This window comes from Rutidosis leptorrhynchoides, unplaced genomic scaffold (assembly GCF_046630445.1).
Source record: "Rutidosis leptorrhynchoides isolate AG116_Rl617_1_P2 unplaced genomic scaffold, CSIRO_AGI_Rlap_v1 contig141, whole genome shotgun sequence".
In the NCBI taxonomy this organism is placed as follows: domain Eukaryota; kingdom Viridiplantae; phylum Streptophyta; class Magnoliopsida; order Asterales; family Asteraceae; genus Rutidosis; species Rutidosis leptorrhynchoides.
The window spans coordinates 21,513-39,833 of record NW_027266394.1 but is presented as its reverse complement, the minus strand read 5'-3'; the positions used below and the strand labels follow the sequence as shown (position 1 = coordinate 39,833).

Below are 18,321 nucleotides of genomic sequence, written 5' to 3'. Positions count from 1 at the left end.
TTATATCCCTCCGCATGATATTAACATTTTTTCTATATGAAATTGTATTTTTTTAACAAGTTGTTATCTCGCGAAAAATCGATAACAAAATTATTCCTATTTGTTAGGATTACAAACAAAATTATTTTTTTCGTCAAAAAATGAACATGTGGCAGCCATATCATTGCCAAATAAGAACCACCTCATCCGATAGTCACCAGAATCTAGATATTTTTTATGAAGGTTGAGGATGCTGACGTGTCATTTTTGCTCAGTCATCGGATGAGGTGGTTCTTATATTTGACAATGACATGACTGTTAGATGTGTATTTTTTGACGAAAAGAATGATTTTATTAACAATCTTAACAGATATGTATGATTTTGGTAGCGATTTTTCGCGAGATTGCAAGTTGTTAAAAAAGTGTAATTCGAGGACAAATGTCAATACCCCATCCCTCCACGGTTTAAAACATCATCATGTTTCAGAAATTAGAAGTCATCCGTATATAGAGGGGTATAAATTATAAAAGAAGATAAACGATTACGTAGTACTAATATCGGATCTATAAGAAAAAATTAGTATTTAGTAGGGATTAAATAAGGTGGTAGTGAAACTTTGGGGGGCAAAAAAGGTACAATTTTAGGATGTATAAAATTACTGTAAATATTTACTAAGGCTTAGCATACCTGTAAAACTTTTGTCGCATGACATTCAAAAAAACTTAATTTACAATCTACAACCCTAATTTATCCGTCTCGCGCTCGAGCTCCAACAATGGAGTCGGAAGCAGAACCTCAAACACCGCAACGGCAGCCTCCGATCCTCTACGACACGCTTAGTTTTCACTCTTCCCCAGTGGCAACTCCGTCCTCACCAGTCGCCTCCGGTAGCTTAACTCAGTCCTCACCGCCATTAGATCGAAGCCCAGAGAAGACTTACAATGTCTTCCGTAATGAAATTTCTCTCTCTTTCTCGGCCCCCACACTGGAGGAGGATACAGACGCTCCTGATTTTCTGTCCCTCAATCTGATTGAAGAGGAAAAAGAGGAGGACGCCTCTCCGACGGTAACGGGTGATGGTCAGATACTGGAGCCAGCTACTCCAGTAACGCCGGTGGAGCTTCCAGAGCCGAGGTTGGAGACTGGGTCTTGGTTTCGGAGGTGTGGTAAGCTAAAGAAACCTCTTTTGAAGTTGCATGAAGGTAAGTGGGTTGTTATGGGATTGATTTATTGGTTTAAGCTGCAATCAAATTTGGATTTTGGTCTGTGCTTGTGTGTTTGTGGTTTTTTGAATGATAATAATGCTATGGTGTCTAAGGAACTTGAGAGCTACTGTCTTTGTTCCTCTGCTTAATGAAATTCTACTTACATTCAGAAGTTTGGTGCTGCAGAAATTATGGACTTTTGTGAATTTCTTTCTCCAACTCCTGAAGAAGAAGCTTCTCGGAATGCTGCAATTGATCGTGTCTTTGAGGTTATCAAATATATATGGCCAGATGCTAAGGTATGGATGGATCCACACTCCCTTCCCCTCGCTATATAACTTGGCAAAAAAAAAAAAAAAGCTTTACTTACCAGCCTTGCTTTTGTAGGTGGAAATTTTCGGATCATTTAGCACTGGGCTTTATCTTCCAACTAGTGATATTGATGTAAGTTCAATGTTCCTTATGGATACTTCGACTAATGTATTTTTTCCATATTGAACTTGAGATAATGGCAAACTTAGGATGGCTGGATGATGTAATTTTATAGGTCGTGATTCTGGAGTCTGGTCTGAAAACCCCAAAAGTTGGGTTAGTAGCGCTGTCTCGGGCTTTATCACAAAAATTCCTTGTTAAAAAGATGCAGGTGGGTTGGTCATTTACCACAGATTGATGATATAAGATGATTATAGCGAATTATGGACCTTTTCTATAATGATTGGATATATTTATCAGGTGATTGCAAATGCTCGTGTGCCAATTATTAAATTCATAGAAAAGAAGAGTGGTATTGCATTTGATATAAGGTTAGCCTATTTTACTTTCCGTAGAGTCAGGTTTTCGCATCAAGGACCCCGAGTAATTTCTGTGCTTCCTGTTTGTTTACCCAACTGACCATTTACATATTTAATTTTACATTAAAATTAGGACTCTGAATGAAGAAATGTGAATTAATGATGCTGAACGGGTATCCGACTTAAAGGGATTGATATACAAATGCTAAGAACTTTGTTTTATATGAACTTCTTGTTGTGGGATGTTCAAGTTTTCCATATTTTCCAGGAACTTGTGTTACCTTACGAAGTCGTCCATTAACGTGTTTAAGACGAGTCTATTAAGTAGACACATATGTCTACATTTGCATTGCAATATTGCATCATTCTCGATTGTTTTCCAGTGCCTTCTTCACTTTACATGGGATTGCAAACCTTTTTTTCCTCCTTTAATTCCATGAGTGACTTTTTTACTGACTTGACTATTTCTGGGATGACAGTTTTGATGTAGCTAATGGACCTAAAGCTGCTGAGTATATAAAGGTTTGTGACATTTAGTTCATCCACATTGTTTTGTTATTGGTTAAAAGTTTGTATCTTCTTCCATGTCAAACAACAGTACTGTATAGATCGGGACTTCTAATAACTTTTTGAAGGAAGGATACTGCGACAAACAAAATGGCTCCTTTTAATTTCCAAGAATTCTCGAGTTTAGTCTTTGGCTTGAAGTTTGGGAAATTTCTTTCTCAGTTGTCGTCTTTATCTCTTTTGGCAGGAAGCAATGACCAAGTGGCCTCCACTACGGCCACTATGTTTAATCTTGAAAGTGTTCTTACAGCAGAGAGAGCTAAACGAGGTTTTTATTTGTTTCACTCTTTTGTGATTTCGCATTATGTAACTTGAAATTTCTGGTGCTTGATCTTACTTTCAAATGGCCAGGTTTATTCTGGTGGCTTGGGTTCCTATGCCTTGCTCACCATGCTCATGGCAGTATTGCAGGCAAGCTCATTTTTTAATAGTCTATCGCCTTAAAATTGTTTACATTCCCATAACCTGTCTCTCACATTCCTCATCCTACTACTCACTGTTAACTCTTAAAATTTTAACTGATTATCTTGTTTTAATTGTCGCTGCAGAGTGTCTATGATAGCCAATCTTGCCTGGAGCATAACTGGGGATTCCTTTTGGTACGTGTTCTTTGCTCCAATGTTACTATTATGGAGATATTTGCTCTATCATATCATCTGGATGTTCTAGTTCCTAATGCTTTTAGTAGGATATGGGTTGCCGTTGTTGTATTTACAATGTGAGTAGCTAGCAAATAGAACAGATGTGATTATAGTGCCCCTGGACCTTCCACATTTAGCTGGTTTATTTATTGTTGGGCGGAAATGTTTTCATCAGAGATGCTGCTTATTTTTTGTCACCTCAATGGAGTTGGATACTTTCTTCGCTAACATACTACTTTGGGAATAGGTGCATTTCTTTGAATTCTACGCGTTCAAATTGAACACTGCTGAAGTTGGTATATCATGTAGAGGGCCCAATTTTTTTTCGAAGAGTAAAAGAGGGTATGCAGAATTTCGAAAAGATTAATAGACCTTTCTTGTTTGGAAAACACTTCTAGGTTTACCACTTTGTTTATTTATTTGTTTACTTTCCCTTTAGGTTTCTTAATAAAGGACGACCGTTTCTCATATCCATCGAAGATCCACAGGTTAGTCTCTCTCCTGATACTTTTAAAGGGACTGCTTGGTAATTGGTACTTGCCCTGGCTGATCAGTCTGCACTGTCTTTGATGTGTTTTTATTAATGTGTTTGTGATTGATGACGCAGACACCAGAGAATGACATTGGGAAAAATTCTTTTAACTATCTGAAGGTTCGTAAGTTGTTCAAGATTGAATTTCCCTGCCTTTCTTCTCAGGACTATATTTCAACCGTCAAAATGTTTTTTTTTTCCTGACTATCTTACGTCCTAATTTGCAGATTAGATCAGCCTTTGCCTCTGCCTTTGCATCATTGACTGATCGGAAGACTATCTTAAACCTAGGCCCCAACAAGAGCCTTCTCGGCACCATCATTAATCCAGATCCAGTCTTATTGGACCGAAAAGGAGGCTCTGACGGTAACATGACTTTTAGCAGCTTGCTGCCTGGTTCAGGGGAGCCAGTACAACATTTAAATGGCTGGGATGAGCAAGAGATTACATGCAATTGGCCGTTGGATCAGGAAGTGCCACTGCCACGTGGAGATGGCTCTGCTGGTGACTTTGAAGATGGTGCGGGCTCCTCTGGGAAGAAGCGGAAAGCAAAGTCTTCTAAGAAAAAACAGAAGTCGAATAAGAAGATTAAAGAAAACGGAGAAGAAGAGAAAGATACAAGTTCTAAGATTCGGAGTAGTACAAAGAAGAAACGCTGGAGACATCGTAACAATGATGCCATTGATGTTGGCCGGTTTGTGGCTGGTTCTCCTTACTAACCCTTACCGGAAAATTTTGACATTAGAAATTTAGTGACCTGGTGTTGTAATCAATAGCAGATCTTGAAGCTAAATCATTTGATTTTTGTTTCATGATATGATTATATATTTAAATTTAATTTTACATGCTGATGCTTACCTCCAACTTTTTTAAGACGATGCACGTGAATAAAATGAAACATTTACGCCAAAGTTGCAGATGGATCATTTCAATCATAGATTTTTATGTCATGAATTCCATGACTCCTTAGTTAAAGATACATGTATGACTCCTTAGTTAAAAAGTTTGATCTGGAAAGATCAGTCGGATCATTTACATCGTAAAGGTCGTAAGATCATGTAATTTATGGATCAAGATGACAGATCTTACGGATCTTATGTTCAAAAGATCTTCACTTAGAATCCGGATCGTTTGCAATGCAAAGATAGCAAGATTCGGATAGTAGATCTGGACAACCATAGATAATGATTTCTTGCATTTTTTGCTAAAATGTTAGGGATATACTCCCTCCGTCTCAATTACATGAGGTCTTTTTTTTTTTTGAACTTAAATTACATGAAGTATCATTTAATGAAATCTCATCAATTATTGAGGTCAAATTTAAAAATATGAATGAGCAACCTGTTAAATCAGAATTAAAAAAGATTAATTGACAACTATAGTATATTATAGTGTGATAATGACAAGATTAAACACGGACTTGTTCAAGTTTTTCCTTTGTAAGAATTCGAATGAGGAATTGTCATTAAATTTACTAATACGCCACTGATTCACAATCACAGTTTTTTCTTTTTTTTTAATTAGTGATCCAAAGACTTACTCCAACTAACAAAGTACGCATCAATTCATCAAAGCAATCTCATGTCATACTGTCCAGCTTCTTCATCTTCGTCTTCCTCCACCAAAGCATGGATCGTCCATGGCATTCTAGCAGGCGCAGCAGCTGTTGCCGTTGCTATTGGAGCTCGCTCGTATCGGGGTCGATCCAGGAAGTTTCGGAGCCGGGTCATTGGCATCATACCCGCTCGTTACGCTTCTTCTCGATTCGAAGGCAAGCCTCTCGTTAATATACTCGGAAAACCCATGATTCAGGTTCGATCTAATGCGTGGATTTCATTTAATGTTTGAATTCTATATCTGATTTGTTGAAGCTTTTGACTACTTCAATTCTTCAATGGATCACTCTAGTTTATGCAACCATGGATTACCGTGGTTTTTGACTTTTGTTGCTCTTTATTCCCCCTTCAATAAGTGCTCACTTGAAAGAGCCATGCTTTGACAAGAAACATGATTCGGATTCTAAAAAACATGAATGTAGTTTCGTGTAATTGTGTCATGAACATAGAGCTTATTGTGCCCTACAAAGAAGCTTCCTTTGCCTAATAGCTATGGTTGGTCTTATCCAGAGAACTTGGGAAAGGTCAAAGCTGGCCACCACCTTGGATCATGTAGGTATGTATGGCAGCTCAATAAAATGTGGTTTACGTTTTTTTGAATAAAAGTATGTCTATGTTGATAATCGCTGCGGTTATCGTTGACGATCATTCTGTTTAGCACAATGACTTCTCTTACAAATTTTTGTGATCCTACTCCTGACACTTCTTTCTTGTCTAGTTGTGGCGACTGATGACGAAAGGATTGCAAAATGCTGCGATGAATTCGGCGCTGCTGTAATAATGACTTCTGAATCATGTCGAAATGGTAAAACTTTCGAACTTCTGATTCTTCGTCTTCTTCTCTGCATATTATACTAAGAGTGCAGGGAAACAGGATTTGTTAGTTTTTACGTTCTTTTTAAACTTAACAGGTGCCGAAAGGTGCAGTGAAGCACTTGAGAAACTGGGGAAGGAGTATGACATTGTTGTCAATATTCAGGGGGATGAACCTCTTGTCGAACCCGAGATAATAGATGGCATTGTTATGGCACTGCAGGTGAAATCATTTTTCCATTTTGAATTTTTATATGAAGGAACTAGCTTCAATGGCCAGAGATTTCAATTTGGCTGATCCTCTCATAATGTTTATTTTGAACTAATTAACCATGTAAATGACATGCCTGTGAAATGCATTCTGCGTTTTTGTAATTTGATCCTTCTAGCTGAACTTTTACCGAGTTATAGTTTTTTAGATCACTTATTTCATTCTACGAGGTTATTATTGACATTTATTAGGTGTGTTGTAGGCTGCACCAGATGCTGTTTTTAGCACTGCTGTCACATCACTGAAACCTGAAGATGCATTTGACCCAAATCGAGTGAAATGTGTTGTGGATAACCGAGGTTATGCCATTTATTTTTCAAGGGGGCTTATTCCATTCAATAAGTAAGTGAGATTAAGTGTAATGTTCTTTTGTATGTGAAAATTGTAGTATATTGTGTTCCTTGGTTGGCTGTTTGGCTTAATCGTTAACCAACTCGATACAGGTCAGGGAAAGTCAATATGCAGTTTCCATATATGCTTCATCTCGGAATTCAGGTAATAATAGGACAAATGATGAAAGTTTTAAATGTCAAAGACAGGCCTTTTCTAGTAATACGCCATTCTTTGTGACTGTATTAATGTAGTTCAATGCAAATGCCTTTGCAGAGCTATGATGCAAAATTTCTGAAGATATATCCCCAGCTTGAACCCACTCCATTGCAACTTGAAGAGGATCTGGAACAGCTTAAAGTCCTCGAGAATGGATTCAAGATGAAGGTAGCTTCTTAGATCTGATTGTCCATTGTTGCCTTCATTATTTTTCAATTTCATGAGCGGATAGTAATTATAATTCTTTGATGCCTTGAAAAATTAGATTAGAAGAGTATTATGTTTGACACATATTGAATTATGCCCACTTCTTGAAGATTGCTTCCACATTTTCTCCAGGTTATAAAAGTGAACCATGAGGCTCATGGTGTTGACACTCCTGAAGACGTTGGAAAGATAGAATCTTTCATGCGTGAAAGGAACCTATCCTAGCTTGCAGGAAGTGAACTCAAGGTCTTAAAGTTGGAAGCTTTAATTTAGATTCAGAGCTATACATTTTGTAATAGATTCACAAAATGATTATTTACGATAGAAAACTATAATCTTGTGTTTTGGATGACACTTATTCTTCTTCTGGTTACACAAGATCACGGATCTTAGCTTTTCATTATACAGCATGTAGGGAAATTTGCAGAGTGTGCTGAAGTTTGTGTACTTTTGGCTTGTACTATGATGAAATTGATGTAAACATTTCAATCTATATTTTTTGTTTCTCCTGTTACATCTGTATGACGACTGCCACACTATTGTTCAAATTGATTGAAAACACAGAAGGAAAAAGAAAATGTTAAGGCCTTGGTTGCACTTCCACTGATATTTCAAGTGCTAAACTTGTCCTTTTCTCATAAAATCTAGGATATTACTTACAATAAGCAATATTGGTATAGTGCCACAACGACGATTCTGGAGAATGTGACTCGTGGCGATAAACCATTGCTTAATTGCCCAAACAGCACGAAACCTCACCGGAGATATATTTAATCAAATTGCAAAGCAAAACACTTTGATTAATAGCGAACACATTTCATTTCACCATCCGTTCAATAACTAAATTCCAACAGAAAACATCTCTCTCTGGCTCAGTAGATTTCCATTTCCTCGATCATCCGCTCCGATAGATGGCTACCGTTATCGAATCTTCTTCGCTCACAGTTTTCGCTACTCGCGCCTCCTCTCTTCCTCCCCCGTCTGCTCACCAGAGATTGATTAAGCTGCCGAAGTTCAGTGGATTGAAGATTAATCAAAGCTTGAAGACGATTCAGTCTTCGTTTAGAGATCAGAGAGCTATTCATAGCTCGTTCACGAGTCGCTGTGTCGTGGGAATCGTCTGCGAGGCGCAAGATACCGCTGTCGATGGTCAGTGAGGACTCTCTCTCTGTCTCTCCCTCGCGTGTGATTTAATTTACTTTCGTGTAAAATTTTGTTTATTTATGATGATAATTTTGAATTGATAATTGATTGATATCTATTTTTGAGAACCGAATCACGTATGTTTGTTAAGCTTCAACGAGACTTCAGTTGATGTTCAAATTTGATTACAATTTGAATTGATTGCAAAAATCTTTCAGATTAGATAGTTTGAGGATCGATCAATGATTTCTGGTGATAGACGCGTTAATTCCAGTACATGTATGAGACCTTAAAGAAATTGAGAGATTTAGATTCAATAGACTCGATTAGACTCATGCAACACACACTACCAAGTCTCGATAAATTTGTTGAAACTTGCGAATTTGTCAAATCCCAATTCTTATGGAACATATATTCCAACTGGCAAGTACTAAGTAGAAGTCTCGTGTCCATATTCTAATTGTTATGTCAATTTTGCTTTGCATCTTTCCTTTACTACCATCATAAGTCTTACTTGCATGTATGTTGTTTTCTGTTCTCTTTCTTTAGAGAATATGTCGATAGTATATTTGAAATCTTAGCTACTGGTGAAAAACTTATTCGACATTGTTGAAAATTGCAGTGCCGGCTATTGGTGATGCATCGTGGAATTCACTTGTTCTTGAATCTGAAACTCCTGTCTTGGTTGAATTCTGGGCGCCATGGTGCGGTCCGTGTCGAATGATCCACCCTGTAATAGATGAATTGGCAAGACAATACACTGGGAAGCTTAAATGCTACCGAGTCAACACTGATGATTCCCCAACAATTGCATCTCAATATGGAATCCGTAGCATCCCGACTGTCATAATTTTCAAGAATGGAGAGAAGAAAGATGCTATCATAGGTGCCGTTCCTAAATCAACTTTGACCTCTAGCATCGAGAAATTTTTGTAAGTTTGGAACTTTGTTTACTAAAAAATCTGTATTTGTCTATCTTAGTTATTACGGGTCTCTGAGTACAAATACAGTGCTCTTGCAATAAAACTCAACATCTGTGCAGTTGTATTTTCTGTTTCCTTAGATATAATATTAGCGAGCTAATGATGTATTACGTTACTTTCTCTACATTTCTCTTTTGAAGTTACTTTTATGTTTGTGGACTGAAACTTTATCATTGATACAGTCATGTGAATGCTGACTTTAGATAAGGTGAGTGAAAAACACATTGAAATGCTTTCAACGAGCTTGACGGGAGCAATTGAACTAAAATAATGGGGTATTTGTTATTTCGTGTTTGGAGCATGTTAAAATAATGGGGTATTTGTTATTTCGTATTTGGAGTATGTTCCCAAATCCTTGTTTGTTTATTTTGTTTTGTTATACTTTGGCAGTAGTCATTATTCTTTCATGTTCATAATTAAAGAAATTGGGTTTCATATTTCTTGTATTGTTGGAAATTTTCAACCATTTTGGGTGTATATGGATGCTGAAAAAAGATTGCCAGATAGGCAAAGCAGCGATCCTTGACAATTGACACGCGTTTGGCTGACTCGGTGCCGCGTCAGCTTCTCAACTATATTATCTGACGAGAAAATCTAGATAGAAACGAATAAAAAATGACTTCACTCTCTTTCCACTCACTTAAAAAGAATCCGAGGATAACTTTATTAATTTTAAAAAAATATATAAATTTTTATATATAATTAAAAAATTTATATTTATTTTGATACGAGGATTTATTAATTTAAAGTTTTAATCGGATATATGAGTAAATTAGTGGTTTGGATTCATATATGTTATTGTAGATTTGTAGTATAACTTTGTGAGTAATTGTTTTCCGTTTTGTTTGTCGCCTTGTTTCACCGACACGATGAGTAGCAATTACGAACCACGCTTTTGAGATCGTTTGAAGGTCATCTAGTCTTATTTAGCAATTGTTTTCAAATCATAATCATATTTGATAAATAGTTTAAATCATATCGACCTAAATTGAACTAATTTGTGAAGCTGATGAATAGTTAGGTAAGATTATTTTATAAATTTTAAATTCATTAGTCAAATTAAAGTAACACCGTCACGTTTCTCACGTTTTTTATTAATGCAAGTATACTACTATCTACTACTTATAATCAACATATACATAATTTAGATTAACACATGTGGGTGGTTCTTCTTCTTCCTCATTTGGTTTGCTTCCTCGCAAAGCTCAAAAAGTCAAAAGTAATAAAATAACTATTCTTTTCTTTTTTCTAGAGAATTACAACAAAATACTCCTATTTGTTAACTAAACAACTTCGTTTAAATCGTATTCCACGTACTTTATTAACTCTGTTATAAGCAACGGGCACAGTACTTTTGGGTACAGTAATCTTTTTTTGTGAACACGGAAGAGTCGGACCGGATTTTACGATGCCGGCCCGACTAATCATCGTAATTAGCAAGCAAAACCGGCATCGGGATTTCCGGTTTGAAGCAAGACCGGCATTAAGGTTACCGATCATGCGTGAAAATAAAAAAAAAACTTATTGCCGGTCCAGTTCAACAAGCCTACAACTCGGAATAAACCTTCAACAAGCCTACAACTCGGAATGCGTTCAACAAGCCTGCAACTTGGAATCCTACAACTTGGAACAGCTCAGAATATAAAAAAAATCCGAGTTGTAGTCTGAGCTGTTCCAAGTTGTAGGGTTCCAAGTTGCAGGCTTGTTGAACGCATTCCGAGTTGTAGGCTTGTTGAACTGGACCGGCAGCCTTATTGCCGGTCCAAAGTTTTTTTTTATTTTTTTTATTCACGCATGACCGGCAGCCTTAATGCCGGTTTTGCTTTAAACCGGCAACCCCAATGCCGGTTTTGTGTCCTTCGACCGGCAACAACAATGCCGGTTTGGATTAGTGATTAGATGAAAATTAATCAGTCCGACCGACAACCCGAAATCAGGTCGGACTAGATTTGTCCACCTTCCCAAAATTCGTTTCAATATATTCACATGTATTTTTAAAAAATTACATTTGTAATTTTCTCTATAAGCAACAAGTGCTAAATGAATATGGTATGAAAAAAATTGTATTTTAAGAATGATTCATTATTTGGACGAAGATCATACTTTAGCGTGTCCCTATGGTAAAAGAAAAACAAAAAATTGACCAATAGTGATTGAAATCGAGAGGTGGAACGTCGTCGGGAATATAAAAAAATATTCATATTTTCAATTTCAAATGTAAAAATAAATTCATTCAACTGAAATAAAATCAAACTAAATTGAAATAATCTGAAATGAATCGAGATACATATCAGATTGAAACTCTATCAGAATAAGATATTTTCTTTTCTTCTTTTTCGTACCAAATACTCCTTCCGTATATAAATTGAAGGCGTTTTCATTTTTTAAATTCGTTAAAAAATAAATATATCTAGTCTCATTATTATTTAAATACATTAAATTTATAATAAATGTAAAAAGTGAAAACGTCTTCCATTTATATACGGAAAGATATTTTATTTACTTAATAAAAAATATATATAAATCTGGAAGACTTTATCCATAGCTACCTAAAAAAAGAAGTTTATTTTAAGAAAGCGTTACATAAACACGTCACTAAATTCTTGTATAATATAAAATCTCCCGTCTCCCACAAATTGCTCTCACCCATCTGTTTCTGAATTCTCTCTCTCACTGGTTGATATTCTTCCTCATTGAAATTGGAGCTCACTTTTTTTCCCTTTCACAGAGTTGTATATTTCGAAGGTTCAGTTCTGATTCCGATTCACCTTCTTCCGTCTTATTAGAGGTATGCCGTCTCTTTCTCTCTCTCTCTCATTTTTTCTCTGTTATGACGCAAAGGCGATTGCTTTAAAAACCTCTCTGTTCTGGTTGCCGGTTGGTATTTTTTATGTATGAAATATGGAATCTTTTGTGTGTTTGGCTCGATACCCAGAAAACAATGTTGATGAATTCTTATGACGTTATCTGCTGCGGAATGATAGTTTTTTATTTTCCGATGCTCTCTGTTTGGTTGCTGGGAAAAATTTAGGTTATGGTATTTTATCATCTTAGCTCGATTGCTGCTAAACCATTCTAAGAGGCTTCAATAATTGAATGAAAGGGGTGGTTTTTCTTTTGTTATAACCAACAAATTGAGTTCTTATTTTGAAAGATAAAACCCTATTTCTGCAGATTTCAATTGCCTTGATGAAAAACTATCTGATATGAGATTTCCATGGACATTTTTTAGTTTTTGGTATGCATTGTAATCAAGTTATTGGTACTTTAATACCTGATTTAGAGCTTGATTCCGGAAATGGTTGCGTATTTTTGGATGAAGACTTTCTGTAGCAGAGAGAATATCAATGCCCCACTTGGTTATTTTGTTGTAACGTTACAATATTTTTTTTTCCTCTTTATCATTTAGTAGCTTGGATGAGGACACGCAGAGTTTTGTTCTTTTCTGCATTCTGTGGGTCGAGGAACCTTCACTTTTTCAGTTTAATTATTTCAAAATATATCTAGATAACACATTTATCTTTATCCTTTTGCATTATGGTCTCTTAAAGTTGAACCTTTATTCCATTCCTGTCGAGTATATGTTACGTTTGGTTAGATGAACGACTTTTATCATGAAAGACATGTTTAAGTGCTGTTGGGTGAAATTATGCCTTTAACTTGATCGTGCCTATGTACTATTTTTAAATAATTCTGTCTCGCTTTACCAATTCAAATTCAATTCTTGTGATTTTACCAGTGAATCTGCATACAATTCTTTCAGTGTTCTAATAAAGCTGTTTTTTATTGCAGAAAACATGGCTATTGAACAAAACTACTTCGAGTCTGAGGCATGCTTTGAGCTAGATGATGATTGTTCACTCAAACAGAAGTTCAGTCCCATATCAACCTCATCAAAAACTTTGGAAAGCGAGAAAGGCTCTTTTGACTGCAACATTTGTTTAGATTCAGCGTCCGATCCTGTCGTTTCCCTGTGTGGCCATCTATATTGCTGGCCTTGCATTTACAAGTGGCTATACAATGAAAGTCCCTCAACAAAAGAAAACAAGCAAAAGGGTCGACATTGCCCTGTTTGTAAAGCTAATCTCAATGATTCTTCATTTATTCCGCTCTACTGCCATGGTAAATCCGATTCTGATTCCGATTCCAAATCAGGTTCTATTGTACCTCGAAGACCACCACCTTCCAGGCTGAACACTTCAGCTAATTCGATGACCTCAGCTTTTCTCCCAAACCAGCAAAGACTTCCTCCATATATTTTCCAGTCACAGCCACATCAGCAATCATTCCCTCATGCTTATGGAGGAATGCATTCGTCGAATATCATGGGGACGACAATGGCAAGTCTCGTTAATCCGACAATCGGTATATTCAGGGAAATGTTCCTCACTAGAGTCGTAAGGACCTCGAACGAAGATTTGTTCACATATCCAACTGTTCAGCCTATCTTAACTGGTGTCAGTCCTAGGATGAGAAGGCATGAAATGCAGCTCGATAAATCACTTAATAGAGTATGGATCTTTCTGATGTGCTTTGTTATTCTTTGTCTTCTCACCTTCTGAATACAGACAATTTCGTCAGCTTGTATAGTTGTAAAGATTCGTACTCAGTTGACGATATATCGAAAGAAAATGATTCTGGATATACATATGCTGTTGATAGTTTTGCCGGACGGGAATGTGACTTTCTGGTTTTTGTTGTCATGTCATGTCATTTGAAGTGACATTAAACCATTATCTTTATGCTTTGTCAAGCTAAACCGAGTTTCTAGCCCAGTTTATTTATTACTCCCAACGTCTCAAAATACATCATGTTTTCATTAGATACATGTTCATTTGAGACATGTTCATTTGAGATGGAAGGTAGTAAGTTTCAATTATATTCTCAGCACCCATTTAAGTATGTTTCTTCCAGACTAAGTCGCGTCTAAATCGATAATTTTTTTATGAGTTAGCGACTAATTCTAACAGATTTCCTTCAAAATTATTTTGAGTAAGCCAAAGTTCCTTCTTAGCTGTCACGATTTTTTAAATTACAGAAGTTGTTCGAGAGAATCTTGAGTATATCATCAACATATGATCAGATAATGAAGATTGTATCAAGTCAACGATTTGAGCCAATTATTGAAATTATAATATCATTCTTGCGGACCACATTATATATTTCTTTTTCCGGTGCAGGCCGGCCTAAGAATATGATCGATACTCCATATCGGACATTAATAATATATTTATCATCAGTTTGGTTTCATTTAGCTTTCTTTTTGAGATAATAAACATAAACGTGGTGCATATTACATTTCGGATTTAATATAAGTTTTACACGATAAACACATCCGAGGAAGTGGAAATTTGCAGAAGCTTTAGACACAAGCCAGACTCTGGATGTATCGGAAGGATAGGTGGTAGTTCCCGTACTGTCGCACTTTATCAGTACCAAAGTTATAGAGTTTGTAGAAACAATTCTCCTTGAAATGATAGCATAAAGTTTGTCCTGGTGCAATCAGCAACATATACGAATCCTCCTCCCTTTCTTCGCGGAATATACTCAGTATTGGCAACTCACCTTTTATACCAAAGTCACGCTTATTATAGTCAATCTTAACGCGATACTTGAAAAACCAGCGACTGTAATCACTCTCCATCTCGTACACGGCTAAATCCCAAGAATCAATAGCAAAGCTCTCAACAATGTGCAAATGGCCACGAGATTCTCCGAAATACCTCCCTCTTCCGTCTTCTGATTCATAAGGTCTAGGAGGCATTGGCATTTCTCCAAAGCGCTCCGTGTAAACATCGAAACATAGACCTTTATCTTCCCATTCACTAATCCAGTTAATCCTGGCATTCCAAAATACGCCTTTGTTGAATAGGACATCACCGTTTGGTGCAGTCAAGGGATCGTTGACATCTCTCCATATACCCTTTTTTGATGAGTATATTTCTATCTTATACTGGTTTCGTGACAAATCATAATTCCTGACACAAATAACTTTGTATTCAGGCGATTTCGAAGGATCAAAGGCTAAATTCATGCTAACAACACTCGTTGAATCATCTTGCAAAGGAGGAAATACTGTATACTGCTTGGTCGTAGGATTGTAGACATAGTAGTTTATTTTACGGTTACCTGATAGAAAACTTCGACAAAGAAGTAGCCCATGACAAGACTCTAGGATTTTGATCGCATCATTAACAAAAGAGAGTGTTCTAAATGGGGGATGTTGAGAGGTCGCGGGGCTTAGATCGATAAAGTCATACGCAGAGTTTGCGTTTCCGCAATTTCTGCGAAAGAAAATGCCAGAGACAGAGTAAATGTCGGTTTTTATACGACGGGAGAAGTCTGGATTAGAAATGAGAGAGAGCCATTGTTTGGACACACATTTGAATTTGAGCAGTGATTTTATAGGGAGGAGGATTAGGATAAGGAGGAGAGGATCTTCATTTCGACCGATTGTTTCGGCCGAATTTGATGATTGAGAGGAGGTGGCAGTCAGATTTCGTCTGCTTCTTCTGGTTCTCTTCCCTGTAGAGGGCATGGTTGAAATGGAAGCTAATGCTATACGTTCCGTATTCAGGAAGTCACGCCTACTATAGAAAATGTTTTAGAAGATGAGAAAGCATTGATTTAGTTCAGCGCAATTGTTATTGATTGTAAAAATTTGTCCAATAGAAGAAGATTCCTAAGGAAGCAACTTTTTTTGCAGTTGATTCTCTTGTACGCTTCAGAACATTATATATAAATTGCTCGGTCCTCATATTGACCAGCCTCTCCTCTTTAAATAATACCTGGACACATTAGGACCAATTGCGAAACCTACATAAATGTAGTGCCAATTAGGAGAATATTTCAAACCTTCAGGAACAAATGTTATATTATCGATTCATCCCTTATAACATTTCCTTCAACCCTTGTTAAACCCTGAACAAAACCCAGAAGTACACACCGTCATACGAACACAAAGCAAAGCTCGTCATGTCAACAACGCAAGCCATGGCCAAAATCTTTGGATCACTACTTAGCAAATCAACATCTTGTTATCCAATTCTTATAAGAACATACTCCTCTGGTTCAGCGAGGATGCGAGCCAGGAAGAACAGTATTTTTGCCAAAATCAATCCTCTTGGTAACCCAGATACCAAGTTAGTCCCTGTGCTTGATCAATGGGTGAAGAAGGGAAAAGTGTCGGCCAAGCCGAGCTTCGGAGAATAGTTCGCGATCTTCGTGCTCGTAAGCGTTACACACATGCTCTCGAGGTTTGCATTTTTTCCTCCTTTTAGCTGGAATGAGTTTTGCTTCCTAAATTTTATTCTCTTGTGTAGTAAGGCAAAAAGGCAAAACTTTTTCCAAATTAGTCAAGTAAATGGTGGGTTTAATTCCAAATTAGGGTTTGATTGGTGGGCAATTTGGGTGTAATGATGTTTCGATTTTGTCCGCCCTGTCCTGTGCTTATTTCGATGTCCATCTGAGCTGAAAGTTTCCTGTTTGGGTCAGTGAGACTGGATACGCACTTAATTTGCTCATTATTTTAGTTTCTGGAAGGGAGATTTGGATATGCACATCTCATTTATCTGTTTACAATACAAACTGAGGATCCTTCCCGTGCTAGTACAGGTTTCTGAATGGGTGAGAAGCAAGAAACTCTTTGATGTTTCACAAGGAGCTCATGCTGTGGAGTTGGATTTGATTGGTCAAGTTCGTGGATGGAAATGTGCAGAGAGCTACTTCGATAGTCTTAGCGATGAAGATAAAGTCGACAAAACACATGGTGCTCTTTTAAAGAGTTATGTCAGAGAGGGCCTTGTCGACAAATCACTCGATCTGGTGCAGAAGATGAAAGACATTGGTTTAACTTTGAATTCTCTCAACTACAACAATCTCATGTGTCTCTAATCAAAAGCTGGTCAGCATCAGAAAATCCAAGACCTGCTTGTAGAGATGAAAGAGAATGGCATTTCCCCTGACAACATCACCTATAGAATTTGTATGAATTCTTATGTGGAACAATCTGATATTAAGGGCATGGAGAAATTTTTCCAAGAAATGCAGAGCCAGCCTCATATTTCCATGGACTGGCCTACTTACTCGATGGTAGCTAATATTTATATTAAACAAGGTTTGGAACATGAAGCACTCACCTACCTGAAGAAATGTGAAGAGATTGTTTGAAAAGACCCATTAGGCTACAATCATTTGATCTCACACTATGCGAGCCTTGGAAATAAAGATGAGATTATGAGGTTGTGGGGAGATCAGAAAGAGAAATGCAAAAAAAGGCAATTAAACTGTGATTATATAACCATGTTGGGTTCTTTAGTAAAGATCAGGGACCTTGAAGAATGTGAAAGAGTTCTCGAGGAGTGGGGGTCGTCTTGTGAGACCGAGTGCCGAATACTTTGCTTATCGGATACACTAAGGAGGGTCTGGTCGAGAAAGCGGAAGCAATGCTAAATCGTATGATAGAAAAAGGGAACATTGTTACCCCGAATAGTTGGTCAATCGTTTCAGCAGGATATCGAGACAAGCAGAACATGGAGATGGCTTTCAAGTGCTTAAAAAATGCCCTTTCTGTTGCTCTATCAGATGAGAATAAAGGTTGGAGGCTGAAGCCTGAGTTGGTGTCGAACATATTATACTGGCTTGCTGACAATGGAACCATGGAAGAAGTTAAGCATTTGTGATCACATTGAAGGCCAAGATGCTGGCTACTCGGGAGATGTATCGTGCTCTTGTGAAAACATATCTCAGAAGTGGGAAGGATATCAATAAGCTGATGGAAAATATGAAAACTGATCAAATAGACGAAAACGATATCAACAAAATTGTTGCCGACTGTGGCAACAGCCTGAAAGCCGAGTGATTTTGATGATGGCATGGCTATTCACAATATGTAACAAGTTGATTGAATTTTCAAAGGAACAAATTTGTCCATTTTTGGTTTATTCATCAAAATCAAATGATAATTATTACTAGCATTTTTAATCTGAACCACATATATTATTAGGGACCCAAATTCATTTTCA

At 37.1% G+C, this 18,321-nt stretch overlaps 5 protein-coding genes and 1 pseudogene across 5 annotated transcripts; 5 read left to right on the top strand and 1 right to left on the bottom strand.

The window, feature by feature from the left end:
• Positions 1 to 755: 755 nt before the first annotated feature.
• On the top strand, positions 756 to 4,435 carry LOC139881316 (uncharacterized). The gene is made up of 13 exons (XM_071865813.1): positions 756 to 1,182; positions 1,372 to 1,484; positions 1,573 to 1,629; positions 1,733 to 1,828; positions 1,918 to 1,988; positions 2,456 to 2,498; positions 2,731 to 2,811; positions 2,895 to 2,954; positions 3,092 to 3,142; positions 3,432 to 3,526; positions 3,624 to 3,672; positions 3,792 to 3,836; positions 3,944 to 4,435. The coding sequence occupies exons 1-13, from the start codon at positions 756 to 758 to the stop codon at positions 4,433 to 4,435; spliced, it is 1,680 nt and encodes a 559-aa protein (XP_071721914.1).
• Positions 4,436 to 5,288: 853 nt separating this feature from the next.
• On the top strand, positions 5,289 to 7,397 carry LOC139881326 (3-deoxy-manno-octulosonate cytidylyltransferase, mitochondrial). Its single transcript, XM_071865820.1, has 8 exons — positions 5,289 to 5,528; positions 5,843 to 5,888; positions 6,051 to 6,137; positions 6,244 to 6,368; positions 6,619 to 6,758; positions 6,860 to 6,911; positions 7,023 to 7,133; positions 7,305 to 7,397. The coding sequence occupies exons 1-8, from the start codon at positions 5,298 to 5,300 to the stop codon at positions 7,395 to 7,397; spliced, it is 885 nt and encodes a 294-aa protein (XP_071721921.1). The 5' UTR covers positions 5,289 to 5,297.
• A 1,638-nt stretch (positions 7,398 to 9,035) lies between these two features.
• On the top strand, positions 9,036 to 9,251 carry LOC139881325 (thioredoxin M2, chloroplastic-like). Its single transcript, XM_071865819.1, has one exon. The coding sequence runs from the start codon at positions 9,036 to 9,038 to the stop codon at positions 9,249 to 9,251; it is 216 nt and encodes a 71-aa protein (XP_071721920.1).
• Positions 9,252 to 13,095: 3,844 nt separating this feature from the next.
• LOC139881315 (E3 ubiquitin-protein ligase RMA1-like) lies at positions 13,096 to 13,860 on the top strand. Its single transcript, XM_071865812.1, has one exon. It carries the CDS (start codon positions 13,096 to 13,098, stop codon positions 13,858 to 13,860), a length of 765 nt encoding a protein of 254 aa, XP_071721913.1.
• Positions 13,861 to 14,660: 800 nt separating this feature from the next.
• On the bottom strand, positions 14,661 to 15,836 carry LOC139881314 (F-box protein At5g07610-like). The gene has a single exon (XM_071865811.1). The coding sequence runs from the start codon at positions 15,834 to 15,836 to the stop codon at positions 14,661 to 14,663; it is 1,176 nt and encodes a 391-aa protein (XP_071721912.1).
• Positions 15,837 to 16,291: 455 nt separating this feature from the next.
• On the top strand, positions 16,292 to 18,158 carry LOC139881313 (pentatricopeptide repeat-containing protein At4g21705, mitochondrial-like; annotated as a pseudogene).
• Positions 18,159 to 18,321: the final 163 nt, after the last annotated feature.

What these genes read in the sequence shown, in the direction of transcription:
- LOC139881326 (XM_071865820.1), top strand. Translation starts at nt 5,298, where the DNA reads ATGTCATACTGTCCAGCTTCTTCATCTTCGTCTTCCTCCACCAAAGCA. An exon ending in TTCTGAATCATGTCGAAATG is followed by an intron (nt 6,138 to 6,243) that starts GTAAAACTTTCG and finishes TAAACTTAACAG; the next exon opens with GTGCCGAAAGGTGCAGTGAA. An exon ending in GGGCTTATTCCATTCAATAA is followed by an intron (nt 6,759 to 6,859) that starts GTAAGTGAGATT and finishes AACTCGATACAG; the next exon opens with GTCAGGGAAAGTCAATATGC.
- LOC139881315 (XM_071865812.1), top strand. Translation starts at nt 13,096, where the DNA reads ATGGCTATTGAACAAAACTACTTCGAGTCTGAGGCATGCTTTGAGCTA.
- LOC139881314 (XM_071865811.1), bottom strand. Translation starts at nt 15,836, where the DNA reads ATGCCCTCTACAGGGAAGAGAACCAGAAGAAGCAGACGAAATCTGACT.
- LOC139881325 (XM_071865819.1), top strand. Translation starts at nt 9,036, where the DNA reads ATGATCCACCCTGTAATAGATGAATTGGCAAGACAATACACTGGGAAG.
- LOC139881316 (XM_071865813.1), top strand. Translation starts at nt 756, where the DNA reads ATGGAGTCGGAAGCAGAACCTCAAACACCGCAACGGCAGCCTCCGATC. An exon ending in TCCTTGTTAAAAAGATGCAG is followed by an intron (nt 1,829 to 1,917) that starts GTGGGTTGGTCA and finishes TATATTTATCAG; the next exon opens with GTGATTGCAAATGCTCGTGT. An exon ending in TTTTCGAAGAGTAAAAGAGG is followed by an intron (nt 3,527 to 3,623) that starts GTATGCAGAATT and finishes CTTTCCCTTTAG; the next exon opens with GTTTCTTAATAAAGGACGAC.